Source organism: Chiloscyllium plagiosum, chromosome 2, assembly GCF_004010195.1.
Source record: "Chiloscyllium plagiosum isolate BGI_BamShark_2017 chromosome 2, ASM401019v2, whole genome shotgun sequence".
Lineage (NCBI taxonomy): Eukaryota > Metazoa > Chordata > Chondrichthyes > Orectolobiformes > Hemiscylliidae > Chiloscyllium > Chiloscyllium plagiosum.
This window is the reverse complement of record NC_057711.1, coordinates 146,092,190-146,110,905: the sequence shown is the minus strand read 5'-3', so window position 1 is coordinate 146,110,905 and position 18,716 is coordinate 146,092,190. Positions and strand designations below refer to the sequence as shown.

Here is an 18,716-nt window from a genome sequence, read left to right as displayed (position 1 = left end):
CGACGTTTCGGGCAAAAACCCTTCATCAGGAATACAGGCAGAGAGCCTCAAGTGTGGAGAGATAAGTGAGAGGATGGTGGGGGTGGGGAAAACATAGCATAGAGTACAATAGGTGAGTGAAATGTTGGGCCACAGGGCAGTGTGGCTGATTGGTGCACCAATCAAACACACCGCCCTGTGGCCCAACATTTCCATTCGCCCTCCCACTTTGCCGAGGACATAGAGGTCCTGGGCCTCCTTTACCGCCGCTCCTTCACCACCAGACGTCTGGAGGAAGAACACCTCATCTTCTGCCTCGGAACACTTCAAACCCAGGGCATCAATGTGGACTTCAACAGTTTCTTCATTTCCCTATGACTTGTCCTACTTTTCCACATCCATTGCACCCTCCCCCCGACTTATCACCTTCATCCCCTCCCCCATTCACTATTGTACTCTATGCTACTTTCTCCCCATCCCCACCCTCCTCTAGCTTATCTCTCCACGCTTCAGGCTCTGTGCCTTTAATCCTGATGAAGGGCTTTTGCCCGAAACGTCGATTTTACTGCTCCTCGGATGCTGCCTGAACTGCTGTGCTCTTCCAGCACCACTAATCTAGTAGTTCCACATCTGAGTCAAGGGCCAGGACTCTCGGCTTTAGAAGGACCAAATGCCTGACTATGTGGCTAAACCCTCTGGACTGAAATCAGATAAACCCTTTGACAGACTGTGACAGTTTCCCCTGATTAACTACAGTCCTCTTTCATCCCACTCAGCATGTATCCATTTTTACTTTAAGACAGAGCCATTTAATTAAAGCATATGTAATGAGTTTGTCACACAAGCTGCTGAAAATTTTCTGCATGTGACATTGGCTTAACAGTGTGCCATGCACCACCAACACATCTACCCACTTCACTGTTCAGTGCTCCTCGCCATAAAAAGCCATCTGCATTTCTCACTATGCTATAAAAAATGCAAATAAGGGTCATTTCTGTGCTCTGTGATGCGAAGTAACAGAGGTTGTCAGCCTGTAACTGAGCACTAAAGATCCTGTGTGATAAGAAACAGTGGGGCCCACACAGAGGTAGACAGCCTCTAATGCAGTGCTGACGTCAGTGAATGAGTGATAAGAAAACAATGTGAATCAATTGACAGCCTCTCAGTAAGCACAAAGTCATTGCTAAGAAAACAAGGTCAGTGCTGCAAGAGACAAGAGTGTGATGCTGGAAAACCACCCTGATGAAGGGCTTTTGACTGAAATGTCGACTCTCCTGATCCTCGGATGCTGCCTGACCTGCTGTGCTTTTCCAGCTCCACATTCACGACTCTGATCTCCAGCATCTGCTGTCCTCACTTTCACAGAGCTGCAAGGGGCAGCTGAGCAGATGCATGGGATGGTATCTGTTGGTTGACCTAGATGCAGTAGAACGAAGGGCCTGTTTCTATGCTTTTTAACTCTATACAATGCATGGAAATAAGTTCATCTTCACTCAGTGGTGAGATTCTGAAGTCAGTACTAAGAGTTTGAGGGGATAGTTGCGAAACACTTTCTCAACATCGAGATCCTGATATTTTTCGTTCTCTCAACTTTCTCACCATTGTCCATACCACATCAGAAGGGGAATATTCTACTCTCTGTAAAATTGGAAGAATAGCAACAGTACTATATTATCCTCCATAACTATATGATTGTTTTTCAAGTGACAATACTTGATACATAGCAGATAATATGGCACTTTTGTGTTTTTTTTTCTTTTTTTTTCTCCCCCTGATGCTCCTGTTTGTTTTAGTTTTTTTTTAAGCCAGCTACCTCAGAGCCAGCTCTCAGAGTGGGCAGAACCTCCGACACTCCTATTTTTTTTCAGCACCCATGTTGTGTGTGTGCAGGGTGTAAGACACAGTGAAAGACACAAAGCGTACAAATCTTTATTCAATTTCCACCACCAGGAAGAAAAGAAACACCCGAGTGGCCAGTGACAAGCAGTGCCCTTCACATCAAAGGGCAATGCTGTGTGATCAAACAGTGAAGGGGAGGGTAGGGATTAAATCAAACTAGAGTTGGACAGGGAAATAATTCACTCCAATCCTACACATTTGTGGTTTTTTTATTCACAAAGTGAAACATTGTGAATGCTTAACTATGAAGAATCGTCATTCAGATGTGATAATAAACCAAGATCCCATCAGCTGTTTCCAATACATTTTAAATATTTCTTGGTATTTCAAACAAGAGCAGGAGATTTCCCATAGGTCTGTGGGGTAATTATCCCTCAGCCCAGTAAAATAACTCCATAGAGGCCAGTATCCCATTACCAAGTCACTGTTCATGTATATGGAGAGTTCTTGACACTTATCCAGCTCAACTCTCAGAGTGAACAGGATGTCTGACACTCCTGTTCTTTTTTTCAGTTGTGCAGGTGTGAGACACAGTGAAAGACACAAGATGTACAAATCTTTATTCAATTTCCACCACCAGGAAGAAAAGAAACACCAGAGTGGCCAGTGACAAGCAGTGCCCTTCACATCAAAGGGCAGTGCTGTGTGATCAAACAGTGAAGGGGGAGGGCAGGGATTAAATCAAAATAGAGTTGGAGGGGGAAATAATCCACTCCACTCCCTGCAGCACCCACCTCTCCCTGAACAACTCCAGGGTGTCGGTGGACACCACATGCTCCTTTTCCAGAGACACCCGGGCTCTAACGTAACCGCGGAAGAGGGGCAGGCAGTCGGCCCTAATGATCCCCTCCACGGCCCGCTGCCTGGACCTATTTATTGTGTTGTGGCACGCCCGCCCAGTCAGAGTCAGTCCCTGACACAGATGGAAAGTCCCTGACACTGATCCAGCTCTCTCAGAGCCAGCTCTCAGAGTGAACAGAACCTCTGACACTCCTGTTTAATTTTTTTCACTACCGCCTAACTGCGGTTTTGCTTATTTTCACATTTGTTTTTTATTCAGTTTATTCTTGAAAATCTGTTCGTTCTTTACAATGAAGTTAATTCAACTTACTAACACCATCATGAAAGACAGTAATGATTAATTGGTTTTGCATATTGCCACCGTATCTTTTTATTCATAGATAGTATTATTTTTCTTGCATTTTTACATACCATTGAGAGCAGTGATAAAATAACTAAAAGAGTACTGTGCAAGTTTCCCTGAGATTCAAAGTGATTCTGATGAAGAGTCACTGGACTTGAAAAGATAACTCTGCTTTCTTTGCACATATGCTACCAGACCTGATGAGGTTTTCCATCAATTTCTGTTTTTGTTCACTTTTGCTTTACAGGTAGTTCTCCTATAACACAATGGTTACGTTCTTGTGCAACCCAACATTACAGAGAAATTGTACTTTAGGAACAGCGCTTAAAGCATTGGCGATGTAATCACGTTACAGCCAACACATGTTTTAAAAGTTTGTGCTTTAGAAACAGTGGCCCGAATTTGTCAATCGCGTTACAGATTTCTCGCATTAATGAAACGCGCATTATAGCAGAACGACCTATATACTTAAAAGGTGCAGGCAGTGCAACAGGAGGAGGGAAGGAAGGTCAGCTCACCAGCCATTTGCAGCAGAATGAATTGGATTAGACATTGGCATGTTTAGTTCTCTGAGGCGTGTGATCTTGGCGGAAGAACAGGCATCGTGCAACAAATTAATGTTAAGGTTGGAAGGTGGGAACAGATCAAAGCTTTCTAAACCAGTGTTTGAAAGGACATAATGAAGTGACAGGAAGTCAGAGGGATGCGGGCAGGGTGAGTGGCGTGTTGTCTCCTTAGGAGGGATGGCTTGATGAGCCCTGGGGAGCACATTAAGGATGGACCTCCTTCCCGTGCCCCATGAGCCTATATGCAGGAAAAGCTGCTGGTTCTATCTCCATAGTGGCAGGATGAAGCTATTGAGTGGGTATTGGTTCCCCAGTGAAGGGCCTGTGGTGGCTCACTGTTGGACAGCAGGGTACCCAGTACCATCTCTGTCGCTGTTAAAATCAAGGTGGGTGGGTAGGCAGGGACAGGTCACACGCTGGATTTAACATGTCCCTCACTCCTTTCTGTATTCACGTCCACTGGTGGGAGATTACAAACTCTAACCCATAATGGTGACATACACTTGTGCAAAGGTTGAGGACGACAACTGTTGAGTTGCATTTAAATGTTCTGAACATCCTTTGTTCGGGGTGGGAGTTCTGTAGTTAGTGCCCCAGGCAGCTGAAGGTTCAGCCACTCAACTTTGTGGCGAAGGAGTTGGGGAGTGCACAAGGTGAACACAAACTAATCACGAGGGCTGAGAAATGTCACTCTCAAATATCACTCATTGATTTAGAGCTCATTTTAAATGTAACCTCATTCTCTAATTTAGTAATATCCACAAAAACAAAAAGCCCAGGAATTGAAGACTATGAGCAAAAATGTCTACTTGTGAAAAAGATTATTGGGGTTATGAATGCCTCACTGACACGTTTTCACATCACTCAAGAGTAACAGGCAGGATTTTGCCATGGGATTTTGGATCCTCACCCAGCTGTCAGGATGGGTTCGGCGTGGATCCAGAGCCCCGCACGAGCTAACAGAGAGCTTTGGCTCAGACTCTTTCCAGGAGGCAGCCTCCTGTTTGGCTCCCCCAGACACATCATTCATAAGGGCAGCTTCTCATTCCTGCTGGCTAGGTCTGAGCTCACTTGACAAAGTGGGCATTGTTGAGGCAACTCGAGATTGTGAGGCGTTGGAAAGGTAAGGTTTAAGTTAAAATTCTGATGAGATTAACAGGCATGCTCTGCCGGATGGTTGATTTGAGCTGGGCGGACATATTTGTTGCATGCGACCAAAACACCCCAACCTCCAGCTCTGATGATCCTCTGGGACATTGCATGGATGATGCCTTCATGAAACTCACCCTTTGCAGACTTCCTTTGTGTGTTTGGGGTGGCTGCTCCTCATGCCTGTATGAATTTAAATTGGCTAGCCACACACGGTCCAGCTGGTCCTGCCACTGGGAGTTTTCCCTGGCTGTAGATTGTGTTGGGAAGCCCTCCTGGTACAACTTTTCATGACATTTCCTGCTCCCCCATTCCTCTCAGTCGTGGTAAAATCCCATCCAAATTTGAAAACACAGGTCTAAAAAGTAAAATCACATTGTTTTCTGATAATGCAGCAGTGGTGCATCACTACACAATAATAAATAGTGAATAGGAATCAACTTATAATTCATGAATGGAGAATGTTCATTAATCCAGGAACAGTACAAATTGGACCATTTCTCATTGGAACCATTTATACTCCAGTCTGCTCCTGCACCCAGTCTCGCAGAGCTGTTACCCGGGCATAGATTCCAGGGAAACCAGGTCTGGCACATTGAAAACCAAAGCTCACGATTCCAGCAAGAAACCACTTTCCATCAGGTTGCATACAGGCTAATGGACCTCCAGAGTCACCCTGGGATAAAAACAAAACAAAATCAATATTGCATATAGATTATTGGCAGAGGGCATGGTTTAAGAATTAAGGGGAGCCATTTTAAGACTGAGATGAGGAGAAATGTCTTCTCTCAGAGGTTTGAGAGTCTTTGGAACTACCTACCGCTGACAGCTATTTGGGCAGAGCTTGTGTATCTTTAAAGGTGAAATAGATAAATTCTTGACCAGTACAGGAATCAAAGGTTGTGAAGAAATGCAGGAAAGAGGACATGGGGAATATCTGATCAGCCATATTCCTACTGAATGGTGGAGCAGGCCTTAAGGTTGAATGGCCAACTCCAGTTCCTATATCTAATGATCATTTGCCGGCGTGGTAGTCTCATTGAGCTTTTCAGAGGGTTTTGTGTCGCGAAGCCTCATGTGATCTCTCACCATATCCTACCAAACTCTTCTCATTTCGTACCTACTCACCCATATTCCTCTCATCCAATTCTAGCCCCATTTTAACACACACCCAGAACAACTGATGGAGTATCTGGAATTGACCAGAATCCTTGGTGTTCCTGCCATCTTTAAAAGGCCATTGTGCACACAGGCAAGCAGAATGAGTCTGGAGCTGCCCTGCACAATTCCTGAAATTCACCCTGAATGTAGGAAACAAGGGAAGTGTGACGGTGCACTTTGCAGGCCGGGGTCTGGAGGCCCTACTGAGTGGGGTGGTGCATAAACGCAAGTTCTCTTTCTGGAAAACTAGCAGAGGAGGCCCCAGTACCCGGCCGTGACAATCTGCTCCGAGGTTGCTACCCAGGTCAATGCATTCTCATCCCTCTGGTAGAATGCAGTTAGGTAGGAAGATTATCAATGACCTTATTCACTCTCCCGGCATTAGTGTCCTCTTGCTGAAATATAAGCATGCAATGCTGCAGATTTTGCTTCAACAATTAAACAGAAGTTTATTAAATAAGGAAATGAAAACAAAACAAAATAAACCAAAGCATCTACTTATGTTACAAATGTAATGATTTTTTTCAAACAAATAGTTGATATAGTGTCCCATTAATTCCAAAACACCCTTCTATATATTGAAATGAAATTGAACAGCTGAACACATGCACCAACAAGTTCTGGAACAGCTTCTTCTTGGCCATTATTAGACTGGCGAATGAACTGTCTGTTGGTTATGCTTTATGCATCTGCTGTGCAGTATCACCTATATGCTTCACGCTGTCTAAGCACCCTATGACCTGTATGTCCTTGTTTGCCATGATCTGCCTGTACTGCTCAAAAAGCAAAGGTTTTTGCTGTGCTTTGGTACACATGACTAGAATAAATCAAATCAAATGTATAGTGACCAAAACGCAGCCTGGTACATTACCCAAACACAATCATACAATATTTATGCCAGAGTGTCTGGATCCAACACCTTGATGGGTTTAAGACCATAAGACCAGAAGATGTAGGAGTGGAAGTAAGGCCATTTGGCCCATCAAGTCCACTCCGCCATTCAATCATGGCTGATGGGTATTTCAACTCCACTTACCCGCACTCTCCTCGTATTCCTTAATTCTTTATGAGATCGAGAATATATCAATCTCTGCCTTGAAGACATTTAACCTCTTGACCTCCACTGCGCTCTGTGGCAATGAATTCCACAGGCCCACCATTCTCTGGCTGAAGAAATGTCTCCTTATTTCTGTTCTAAATTGACTCCCTCTAATTCTAAGTCTGTGCCCACGGGTCCTAGTCTCCTTGCCTAATGGAAACGGCTTCCTCGTGTCCACCCTTTCTAAGCCATGCGTTATCTTGTAAATTTCTATTAGATCTCCCCTCAACCTTCTAGACTCTAATGACTACAATCCCAGGATCCTCAGCTGTTTGTCATATGTTAGGCCTACCATTCCAGGGATCATCCGTGCGAACCTTCCTGAAGTGTGGGGCCTAAAATTGGACACAGTATTTTAAATGGGACTGAACTGGAGTTTTATAAAGTCTTGGAAGCATATCGCTGCTTTTATATTCCAACCTTCTTGAGATAAATGACAAGATTGCATTCTCTTTCTTAATCACGGACTCAAACTCCTAGACTAGCACTCCCAGATCCCTTTGTACTTTGGCTTTATGAATTTTCTCACCATTTAGAAAATAATCCATCACTATTTCTTTTTTCCTAAGTGCAAGACCACATTTGTTCACGTTGAATTTCATCAGCCATTTCCTGGACCACTCGCCCAAACTGTCTAAATCTTTCTGCAGCCTCCCCACCTCCTCAGTACTACCTGCCTGTCCGCCTAACTTTGTATCATCAGCAAACTTTGCTAGACTGCCCCAGTCCCTCCATCCAGCTCATTAATATATAAAGTGAACAGCTGCGGCCCCAACACTGAATCCTGCCGGCCACCACGTGTCACCGGCTGCCATTCCGAAAAAGAACCTTTTATCCAACTCTCCGCCTTCTGTTAGACAGCCAATCCTCAATCCATGCCAATAGCTCACCTCGAACACCATGTGCTCTCACCTTACTCAGCAGCCTCCCATGAGGCACCTTATCGATGGCCTTTTGGAAGTCTAGATAGATAACATCCACTGGATTTCCCTGGTCTAATCTACTTGTTTCCTCTTCAAAAAGTTCTAACAAGTCTGTCAGGCATGACTTCCCCTTACTAGATCCATCCTGACTTGTTCTAATCTGAACCTGCACTTCCAAGAATTTAGAAATCTCATCCTTAACGATGGATTCTAGAATTTTACCAACAACCAAGGTTCGGCTATTTGACCTATAATTTTTCATCTTTTGTCTTGATCCTTTCTTGAACAAAGGGGTTACAACAGGGATTTTCCAATCATCTGGGACTTTTCCTGAATCCAGTGACTTGAAAGATCACAACAAATGCATCGCTATTACCTCGCCACCTTCCTCAGATCCCTAGGATGTAGTCCATTGGGGCCAGGAGATTTATCAATTTTTAGACCTTTTAGCTTTTCTAGCACTTTTTCTTTTGTAATGGCTACCATATTCAACTCTGCCCCTGACTTTCCTTCATTGTTGAGATATTACTCATGTCTTCCACTGTGAAGATTGATACAAAGTACTTATTAAGTTCTTCAACTATTTGCTTATCTCCCAGCACTAGCCTTTCTGCATCAATTTAGAATGGCCCAATGTCTACTTTTGCCTCTCGTTTGCTGCTAATGTATTGAAAGAAACTTTTATTATCACTTCTAATATTACTGGCTAGCCTACCTTCATTTTTGATCCTCTCCTTCCGTATTTCTCTTTTTGTTATCCTCTGTTTGTTTTTGTAGTCTTCCCAATCTTCTGATTTCCCAGTGCTCTTGGCCACTTTATAGGTTCTCTCTTTCTCTTTGATACATTTCCTGACTTCCTTTGTCAGCCATGGCTGACTAACCCCTCCCCTCTCTTCTTTGGGATGAATCTCTGTACAGTGACTTCAATTACACACAGAAACTCCTGCCATTGTTGTTTTTGCTGTCTTCCTCACTAGGCTCTGCTTCCAGTCGATTTTCATCCGTTCCTCTCTCATGTTCCTGTAATTACTTTTATGAAACTGTAACACCATTACATCCGATTTTGCCTTCTCTCTTTCAAATTGCAGACTGAATTCTACCATATTATGATTGCTGCCTCCTAAGTGTTCACTTACTTTAAGATCTTTTATAAAGTCTGGCTCATTACATTGCACTAAGTTCAGAATAATCTGCTCCCTTGTTGGCTCCATCACAAGCTGTTCCAAAATGTCATCCTGTAAGCATTCCATTAATTCCCTTTCTTTGGATCCACCAGCCACATTATTCACCCAGTCCATTTGCATATTGAATTCCCCCATGATCACCGTGACCTTGCCTTTCTGATATTGCCCTATCTATTTCCCGATACATTTTGCGCACCTGATCCTGACCACTGCTGGGAGGTCTGTACACAACTCCCATTATGGTTTTTTTGCCTTTGTGGTTCCTCAACTCCACTCACACAGACCCCACACCATCTTGACCCTATGTCATTCAGTGCCATAGTTTTAATCTCATTTTTAACTAACCTCCTATGCCCACCTCCCTGTCTTTTTGATAAGTTGTAAATCCTCGGATGTTTAACCGCCAATCCTGAACCCCCTGCAACCACATCTTTATGATCCCTACCACATTATAATCATTCACGATGATTGCGCCGTAAATTCATCTACCTTGTTACGAATACCATAAGCATTCAGGTAAAGCGCCTGAATGCTAATTTTCTTATCCTCATGATTTCCAACATCTCTAGTGATATATCCTAAGTTATCATTCCTTTTTGCTTCATTCCTAGTCTGCCTCGAACTTAAACCCTGCACACATGCTAACCTGCTGCTTATCTTTCTACTTGACTCCATACACTCTGTCGCTTTCTCTTTCTGTTCCCACCTGTGCTTAACAATAAGCAAAAGTGGTGAACAAAATTCAGTCATTTTAAAGTCAGGCCCAAAAAAAGTCCTAAAAAAAACACAATGGCTAAAGAAATATTTATAAATTAATTATTATTTCAGACACTAAGAAATCCCACCAGTTACTAATTCGAAAAAACAGAAACTGAAACTTACAATAAAGAACATTAAAAGATATAGATTAAAAAGCATCTAGATGGGTATATGAATAGGAAGGGTTTGGAGGGATATGGGCCAGGTGTTAGCAGGTGAGACTATATTGGATTGGGATATCTGATCAGCCTGGATGGAAGGGTCTGTTTCTGTGCTATTCATCTCTATAACTCTATGTCTCTATTCCACAGGTTACATCACAATACGTTACGTCCTGGCTGTAACATTCAAATTGTAACTTGGGAAACAATATCTTGCCAAAGGTATTCCAGAAGTTGTCAGTTCCTGTGATTCTGTAAAGATGTATGGAGCAATACCCTTCCTTGATACTTAGTCTAGAAAAAGAGGTTTGACACCTGAAAAGTTGTGATAAGGGTCTGAATCTGGGGTGGGCATCCCTTTCGTCACCTTGGATCTAACAATACACAAATAATGCCACCTTTCCTTAAAAACAGACAAAGCAGACCTGCACCTTTCATCATGATGCTCCACTTTCCAGATTATGTTGTTTTATGCCACAGCATCCAAGTTTAGTTCAAGCTCATCTGGAATATGAATTTTGTACGAGGAGTGTTGATGCTGGGTTGGGTATTATCTTTGAAATGTAATACTGCATCACGTTTAAAATTGCCAATAGTTTCAAATTGGTCTCGGATGATGTATGGACTCAGGATTGTGCTGTGAAGTCTTTGGTGTTCCAATTGATGTTGGAGGAGGCATGAATGATGTTAAGCATTGTTCCATTATCAGCCCATTGCTGACCTTAAGTGGGAGGGAAAAATATCACTAATGAAGCAGCTGGACATATTTGGGTCGAGGACACTACTCTGAGGAACTAGGTGGCTTAGTTGGTTAAAATGCATACCTTGTAATCAGAAGATCCTGAGTTCAGACCTCAGAAGGAGCCTTACAGCTGAAAGAGGCTCTGAATAAATTGGTGGCTGTTTTAGTGTAGTGGTAATGTCCTGACCTTTGAGCCAGGAACCCTTTGTTCAAATCCCACCTGCTCCAATTGTGTATAATATTATTTCTGATTATCACAGATTGATTAGAAAAATATCTAATCTGAGGGACTCCTGCGGCTTTGATGATTGACTTTCAACAAACACAATCGCCTTCCTTTGTCCAGATAGGACTCCAATCAGTGGAGAATGTTGTCCCAATTCTGGTTTGGCTAAGGTTCCTTGATGGCACATTCAGTTAAAGATTGCCTTGATTTCAAGGATGGTCATTCCCACTGCAGCTCGAGTTCAGCTCTACGCCCATGCTTAGATCAAGGTTATAATGAGGTCAGGATTGGAGTGGTCAATTTATATGGGCACCAGTCTCAATATTAGCATTCCATGTATATCATTCCTTTTGGTGTGAATTACTTGGTTGGCATTTCTATGGCGTCTAATGTCGTGTGTCAAATTGGTCACGTTTACTCCCTGACTGAGGTCTATAATCGGTGATGGTATGGTTACCTATTAAACATTGTTGACATCATTGTGTGTCATGGATGGAACATTGGAAGCTTATATTGTTGTCATGTTATTTCCTTGGTTATTTCTTCTTGCTGTGGAGAATTGTGTTGTACTTGGTATTTGACTGGCTGATCGGATTTCTTACACATTTTAGCTCAATGTCCTCCTGCAGAATATAGCTTGCCTTTCTCAAGAAATATTGGGCACTGTTGTGTTTGGTGAGACTAAACTTGGATTCCGTGTTACAAAACAACGTCATCTAGAAGGTGGAGCTTCATTGTTTGAGGCCTGACTTTAGAGTGAATGGATTTTGTGTACTACTAATAGAATTTTGCTTATTTTAAGCACAAGTACTGCCTTCTCAACCTATCCACTCATTCCTTTTCTCGTGTTTTAAGTTATGTTCTGTTCCAGGATTGCTTTTCTAATCTGAGTCCTTTCAGCATTTTTTAAAGAGGTATAGAGAGACAGAATCACTGTGCTACAGTTCTGTGCTTTAGTCTTGGTTATTAACTTCATCTTTGAATTTGAGTAGATAATGAAGAGTAATGGAAAAGAATGCTTCACAATTACCATGCTGCTGTCACCCTCACAGCCTTTAGCATCCATTCACTCTCATTAACTAGCTGCCACTGTTAGCATTTCATGCCCATCTGCTATCATAATGCGCTTTGCGGTTGCAATGTTTAGCGTACCATGAAGACTAGATACCGGTTTCAAATGTCTTGAAATTTATTAACAATATTAACTACTTACAATGCTACAATATCACAGACCTGCACATATATTCTGGGTTCTGTACTTATTGATGTGACAGTACATTATCTACAGAGTGAGTGACTGCAGACATAGGAGCCACCTTTATATTGTAATGTCACATATCATTAAACTATTTTAATGTTACAGAAAACTAGCAGATAGAGTTCAATTTGGATAAATGCGACTATTGCATTTGGTACAAGAAACATGGGTAGGGCTTAGACAATTAATGAAATGGTCTTGGGTGGTGTTGCAGCACAGAGGAACGTGAGGGTGCAGGTACATAATTCTTTGAAAAGGTGTTTGCCTTCACTGCTCAGTCCTTTGAGTGTAGGTGTTGGGAAGTTATGTTGGGGTTGTACAGGACATTGATGCAGCCTCTTCTGGAATACTGTGCCCAGTTCTGATCGCCCAGTTATAGGAAGGATATTATTAAGGTTGAGAAGGTTCAGAAAAGATTTACCAGGATGTCACCGGGTACGGAAGGTTTGAGTTATAAAGAAGTGCTGGATAGGCTGGGATATTTTTCACTGGAGCATAGGAGTTTGGGAGGTGACCTTATAGAGGTATATAATGAGGGGTATAGATAAAATTAATGATAGTTGCCTTTTCCTTAGGACGTGGGATATCAAGACTAGGGACACATTTTTAAGGTGAGGAGGAGAGAGATTTAAAAAAGACATGAGGGGCAAATGTTTTACACAGAAGGTTGTTTGCGAGTGGAATGAACTTTCTGAGGAAGTGGTGGATATGAGTACAACTATAACATTTAAAAGACATTTGGATAAGTCAATAAATAGGAAAGGTTTGGAGTGATATGTACCAGGACTAGTTTAGTTTGGGATTATGTTTGGTATGGAGTGGTTGGACTGAAGGGTTTATTACTGTGCTGTATGATGTCATGACTTGTCTGATCTGGAGTCTATGCCATTGCTCATCAACCTGTTAGCTCTCAAGCAATTAGTGAAACATGATTTGCTTTTAACAAATCCATATTTATTACTATAATTAGCTTGCATTTGCCCAAGTGATTATTAATTTGTCTCAAATTATAAATTCTTGAAGCATTCCTCCACTGTGGAGTAAATTGATAGCCCTTTGGTTTTTCAGCTTAATGTTACAAATTATTTTGAGCAAGCATTGAACATTTATAATTCTCCAGTCCTCTATTACTACCTTTGAGTTTAAGAAAGACGGGAACTGCCTCTACAAATTTCACTTTCTTTTTTTCTTGTTACCCTTCTCATCCTGTGCATCTCACCCAGTTCTGGCTGCGTCAAACTTTAGGTGCAGACCGTTTATCCACACTGGGAGAAAGTGAGGACTGCAGGTGCTGGAGATCAGAGTCGAGAACGAGGCGCCGGAAAAGCACAGCAGGTCGGTCAGCATCAGAGGAGCAAGAGAATCAATGTTCGGCATAAACCCTTCATCAGGATGCCTCTTTATCAGTATTAAACCCTGTAAGTGTCTGAACTGCCCCCTGCTTTATCTTGTCTCAAGCATACAATCCCTTTTTGGTTCCTAATTATTGCCACTCTTCCATTTACCAACCTTCATTATTTACAGGGGTCCCCGATTTATGAATGCCTGATTTACAAACATTTGTACTTGCGAACATGATGCAATACAGGGATGTAATTTTAAAGACCTGACATATAAATATTTCCGACACTTACAAATAGCTCTTTTATATTGTCCTGCTTTATGCTCCAACTTGCATACAAATTGACTTGCAAACAGACTCCAGAATGTTCACAACCTGTGGACTGCCTGTTTGTACAGACAGAAAACATTTGAATTCTTGTTTCTGTTGGTTGCCTACCTATTCTCATACTTTCTTTTTGCTTCTCAATTTCTTTTCCAATCCTCCTCTAAGCCTGGTTCTTGATTGTATTATCCCCCTGACATCTATCATGAGCACACCATTTCTTCTTTGCCTTGATTTTTTTCTCTTTTGTCATCCAAAGACTCTGGACTTGTTTTCCCTTTGGGCGTTCATTTCCCAAATTACATTATCCGACGATACTTGAGCTATTTGGTCTACCATGTTCCCATGAACTAAGTACAGCTGTTTCTTCTGTCTCTTTGGACTGGAAACATACTGCTGTACAAAATGTTGCTGATTGCACTTTCGGAACTCTTGCTCCTATCCTCTTGCTAACTCCTAACCCTTGCTCCATACACAGTTACTATTCAGTTTATATTTGGGTAATTAATGTTCTCCATCATAATGGCCCTCTTAATCTTGCTCATGTCTGTAATTCCATTGCAAATTTGTTTTTCTACAAAAGTCTCACTAATTGGTGATCTATAATCTACACCAAACAATGCAATTGCATTTCTTTTATTGATTATCTCTATCCTTTATCCTTTCAGGAACATCCTTTTCCCTTGCATCACTGCAACGTTTTCCTTGTTAATAATCCACCTCTCTCCCTTTCCTTACTTTCCTGGAACTTTGTAACCAGAAAAATTTGATACTCCATCTGGCCCTGACGCTATCAAAACCAATTACATGTTGATTACCACCATTAAATAAATGTCTTTAAACTTTTCTGTTCTAAGGAGAAGATCTAATACCACCACATAAGTGAACGCCTGCTTTGTATTACTATTCTCGGAAATCTCCTGTATAAGCTCTCTAAGGCCTTGACATCCTTCCTGACCTGCTCATAATCAGGCCAGGATTTTACTGGCACCAGTAAACTTGTAGGGTAGAATGCAGGACTGGTTCCTTGATGCCATCCTACCACTGAGGTAATTCACAAACAGCACAACCAAATGTAGAAAGGTCACATACAATGAGGAGGTAGGCAGATATTTTCTATAATTAAGATCCAACCAGGGACTCCTTTATTGTTCCACTCCCTTCCCCAGCTAAATGTGGCTCCCTCTCAGAGGCAGCTTGAACAAAAGGATTGGGGAAGGTTAACTGGGGCAAAGAGGGACTGTAAGCAGTGAAGGCAGCCTCCTGGTCCCAATAATCTCCTTGGAGGGATTCCCTCTCTCGCACTTAGTCCCAAGATCATTTTTTTTGCCCGCTGACAACATGAGGATCCAGTCCACCAACCTTAAAAGGACAGTAACAGGCCAGCAATCCGGAGGTTGCTGTGGTAAAATTGTCAAACAGGTCACACTGATAGTGCAGAAGCCACTTTTCATCATGTGCATGTGTCTCAATTCTTCCCCATAAAATTTAATGCAATGTTTTAGCTGAGTCCTACCAGTGACCTCTCCAGGTTGAGGATAGCATCCTCACTTTTACACTCTCTACCACCATTTATAAACCTACTGATTCTGTATGAATATTTTTTGTTCAATATTTTAAAATACTGGGTTAAATGTTACCTGACAGGAATCGACTCCTCCTGTTAAGAAGCCAGCACACAGCATTCTTTCAGTAACTTGTGAATAGATGTTCTTGCATGTGTTGTCATCGATGATGTCCACATTTGCTTTTTGAAGGATTTGTGGTAGTGAGCCTGGAGAAACACAGAAACAGACCCCTGAGTCCAACCAAACCATCCTGAACACACCTTGCTTCTCCTTCGATGTTGTCTGACCAGCTGCGCCTTTCCAGTTCCACATTTTGTTGACCATAATCCCAAACTAAACTAGTGCCACCTGCCAGCTCTTGGCCCATATCCCTCTAAACCTTTCCTATTCATGTACTATTCAAATGTCTTTTAAATGTTATAATTGTGTCCACATCCACCACTTCTTCAGGAAGTTCATTCCACACGTGTACCACCGTCTGTGTGAAAAACTATTAACCCTCATAGAGTTTTTAAATTTCTTTCCCACTTTCTTTAAAAATGTGACCTTCAGTCTTGAACTCCCCCCCCCCCCCCTCCCCCCCTCCCCCCCAACTAGGGAAAAGACATCTGCCACTAACCCTAAGGATTTGCATTTATGGATGTAGGTTTGCTCACTGAACTGGAAGGTTCATTTTCAGATGTTTTGTCACCATACTAGGTAACATTATCAGTGAGCCTCTGGATGAAGCCGGTTTCATCCGAAAGCTCATTGATGATGTTACCTAGTATGGTGACGAAATGTCTGAAAATGCACCTTCCAGCTCAGTGAGCAAACCTACATCCTGAACCTTAACCTGAGCTACAAATCATCTCAAAGTTCACTAATTTGCATTTATATTGTGCCTTTAGCCTTTTACAATGAATAAAGCATCTCAAAGTATACCAACTGCTGTAATGTAGAACATTCAGTATGCAATTCACCCACAGAAACTCCTTGAAGCAGCATTTAGATAAATGAACAAACCACTTCTTAAGAATTATGTTCTGCTGGTTGAACAATACACATTGGCAGAACAGTAAGAAAAAGAGTCCCCTGCTGTTCTTTGAAATAGTTCCATTAGCTCTTTTAAGTTCTTGAGTGAATGACATGGAAATGTTGAAGCGGATATCATCTTTGGATTGAATGCTATTTGTGACAAGTTTATTGCAGGTAATGGGAACGGACACCAAACAATGCTGACTGATAAACTTTACACAGCTTGAAAATGGAAGTGATGTTGCTATTCCCTAGTTGTAACAGTGTCATATCTGCTAAAGATGAAACTTTAAGGAGACAAAATCATTATATATTTTGAACTTAGAAACATTAACAAGCAGCCCAAAAGGTTCTAACCAGACAGACTAAATTAAAATTTCAACACTAACTGTCACGTTGTCTGTTTTCCTAACGGAATTTTCTCAGTTCAATTCAGAGTGTAAGGCAGATCACACCATAATATAAAACACTTCATCTTGGCTTTGTCCAGGCATGAATCAATGCAAGGGAAACCAGAACGTGTCCAAACATTCAGATGGAATCCAATCCATTTCTCACTCCTCTACCCTCACTGCTTCACCTCCCTCCCAGAACCATGTCCTCATCTTTCACCCCATTAGCTTCCATACTCAGTGGATAGTTGTCCATCATTTTCACTAGTTTCATCATGATGCCACCACCAAACAAATTTTTTTGCAGCTGTCTCATTTCAGCAGATTAAAGGGGATATCCTTCTCTGACATCCTACTCCATGCCTCAGTTGTCAGTAGCATCGCCTCCCAGTAATGGAGTCAAACATTCAAACAATATTAATAAGATCACATTACTCAATGGTTATTGATAAGTTCCACTAACGGATCAAGGCAAATAAATCTCTGCTTTCCTAGTTCCAGGTGACATGTACCATTAAACTAAGGACAGCATAGTGGCTCAGCTGATAACACTGCTTGCCTCATGGTGCCAGGGACCCAGGTTTAATTTCACCCTCCAACAACTGTCTTTGTGAAGTTTACACGTTCTCCCTGTGTCTGCGAGGGTTCCACCAGGTTTTCCAGCTTCGTCCCACAGTCCAAAGATGTGCAAGTTGTGGTTTGGTTGTGCTTCGTGTTGAGGGATGTGTAGACCAGGTGCGTTAGCTATGGGGAAATGTAGGGTTACAGGGTAGGGGGATGGGTCTAAGTGGGATGTCTGCAGAGGGTTGGTGTACACTAGTTGGGCTGAGTGGCCTGTTTTCACACTGCACAGATTCTACGGAATGCAAGTTTATGAAAGAAGAATGCACCAGCTCCCTTTGTGCTGACTCAACTGTGCTGCAAATATTGATATTCTACAGGAACACATGCTAGTGCACTATTTGACAGATCACAAATTTGGTGGTAAATTTTGCAAAAAGTTAGTTTGTCAAAATCAAATCATTCCGTTTGGAATCAGTTGTGGGGCAAGGTCAAGTGTTGCCTAGAGATGTTGAAAATATGATGGAAATGATTCTATTTTGTCAAATGTATAGAGACTACAGGATATTTGTCCCAGATTCAAATGCGGAAATTGTCCATCAGCAAACTGTTGAAGAAATCTGAGAAATTGAAGAAATTTTAATTTGAGAGCAAATGCAGCATACAGAATGAAATAAAGATGACTCATTCACTATTTGAATTGGAAGGTGTGTTTGTGGCCTGAGATGGTAAGAAGGGAGGAGACGAAAGTCAGATGTTACACTACTTGTACTAGCATGGGAAGCTGCCTTAGGAAAAAGGAGGGGGTGAGTGTTAGTCATAAATGAGGAGTGGTCTCAGGGTCTCACAGGGTATGATACTTTTAGAATGCTGAAAGGGGAGGGGATGGGAAGATGCTTTTGTGGATGATGCCACCTGAGACCGGACAAAAAAAATGATAAAGGATGATTTGTTGACTAGCAGGCAAAACAATTTGATGCAGATCCATTTGGTTATCATAAACTAACATTCAAGCTGAATAATTTAATTACATAAGCTTTCTCTTTTGTGAGAATATCTAAACTGATTTTATTAATGACTTAGATGAGTTTATCAACTGAATCAAGGTGTCTTGAGGCACCATGGTAGTGTCTTTATCTCTGGGCCTGAAGGTCTAGATTCAAGTCCCACCTGCCCCAGAAGTGTATTATAACATTCATGAACGGATTGGGAAAAATACCTAACCATAACGAGAAAAATTGAATACCCATGGGCTGTGTAAT

General features: G+C 41.9%; 1 protein-coding gene across 1 annotated transcript in view; it reads right to left on the bottom strand.

Annotated features, from left to right (window-relative positions):
- Positions 1 to 4,235: 4,235 nt before the first annotated feature.
- The window catches only part of LOC122558334 (transmembrane protease serine 9-like), an 80,923-nt gene continuing 66,442 nt past the window's right edge, over positions 4,236 to 18,716 (bottom strand). The window contains exons 18-19 of the mRNA XM_043706789.1: positions 15,557 to 15,690; positions 4,236 to 5,413 (exon numbers count right to left, since the gene is read on the bottom strand). Of these exons, the coding sequence (XP_043562724.1) occupies positions 5,252 to 5,413; positions 15,557 to 15,690 (296 nt within the window). The 3' untranslated portion in view covers positions 4,236 to 5,251. The remainder of the gene's footprint in view (positions 5,414 to 15,556; positions 15,691 to 18,716) is intronic.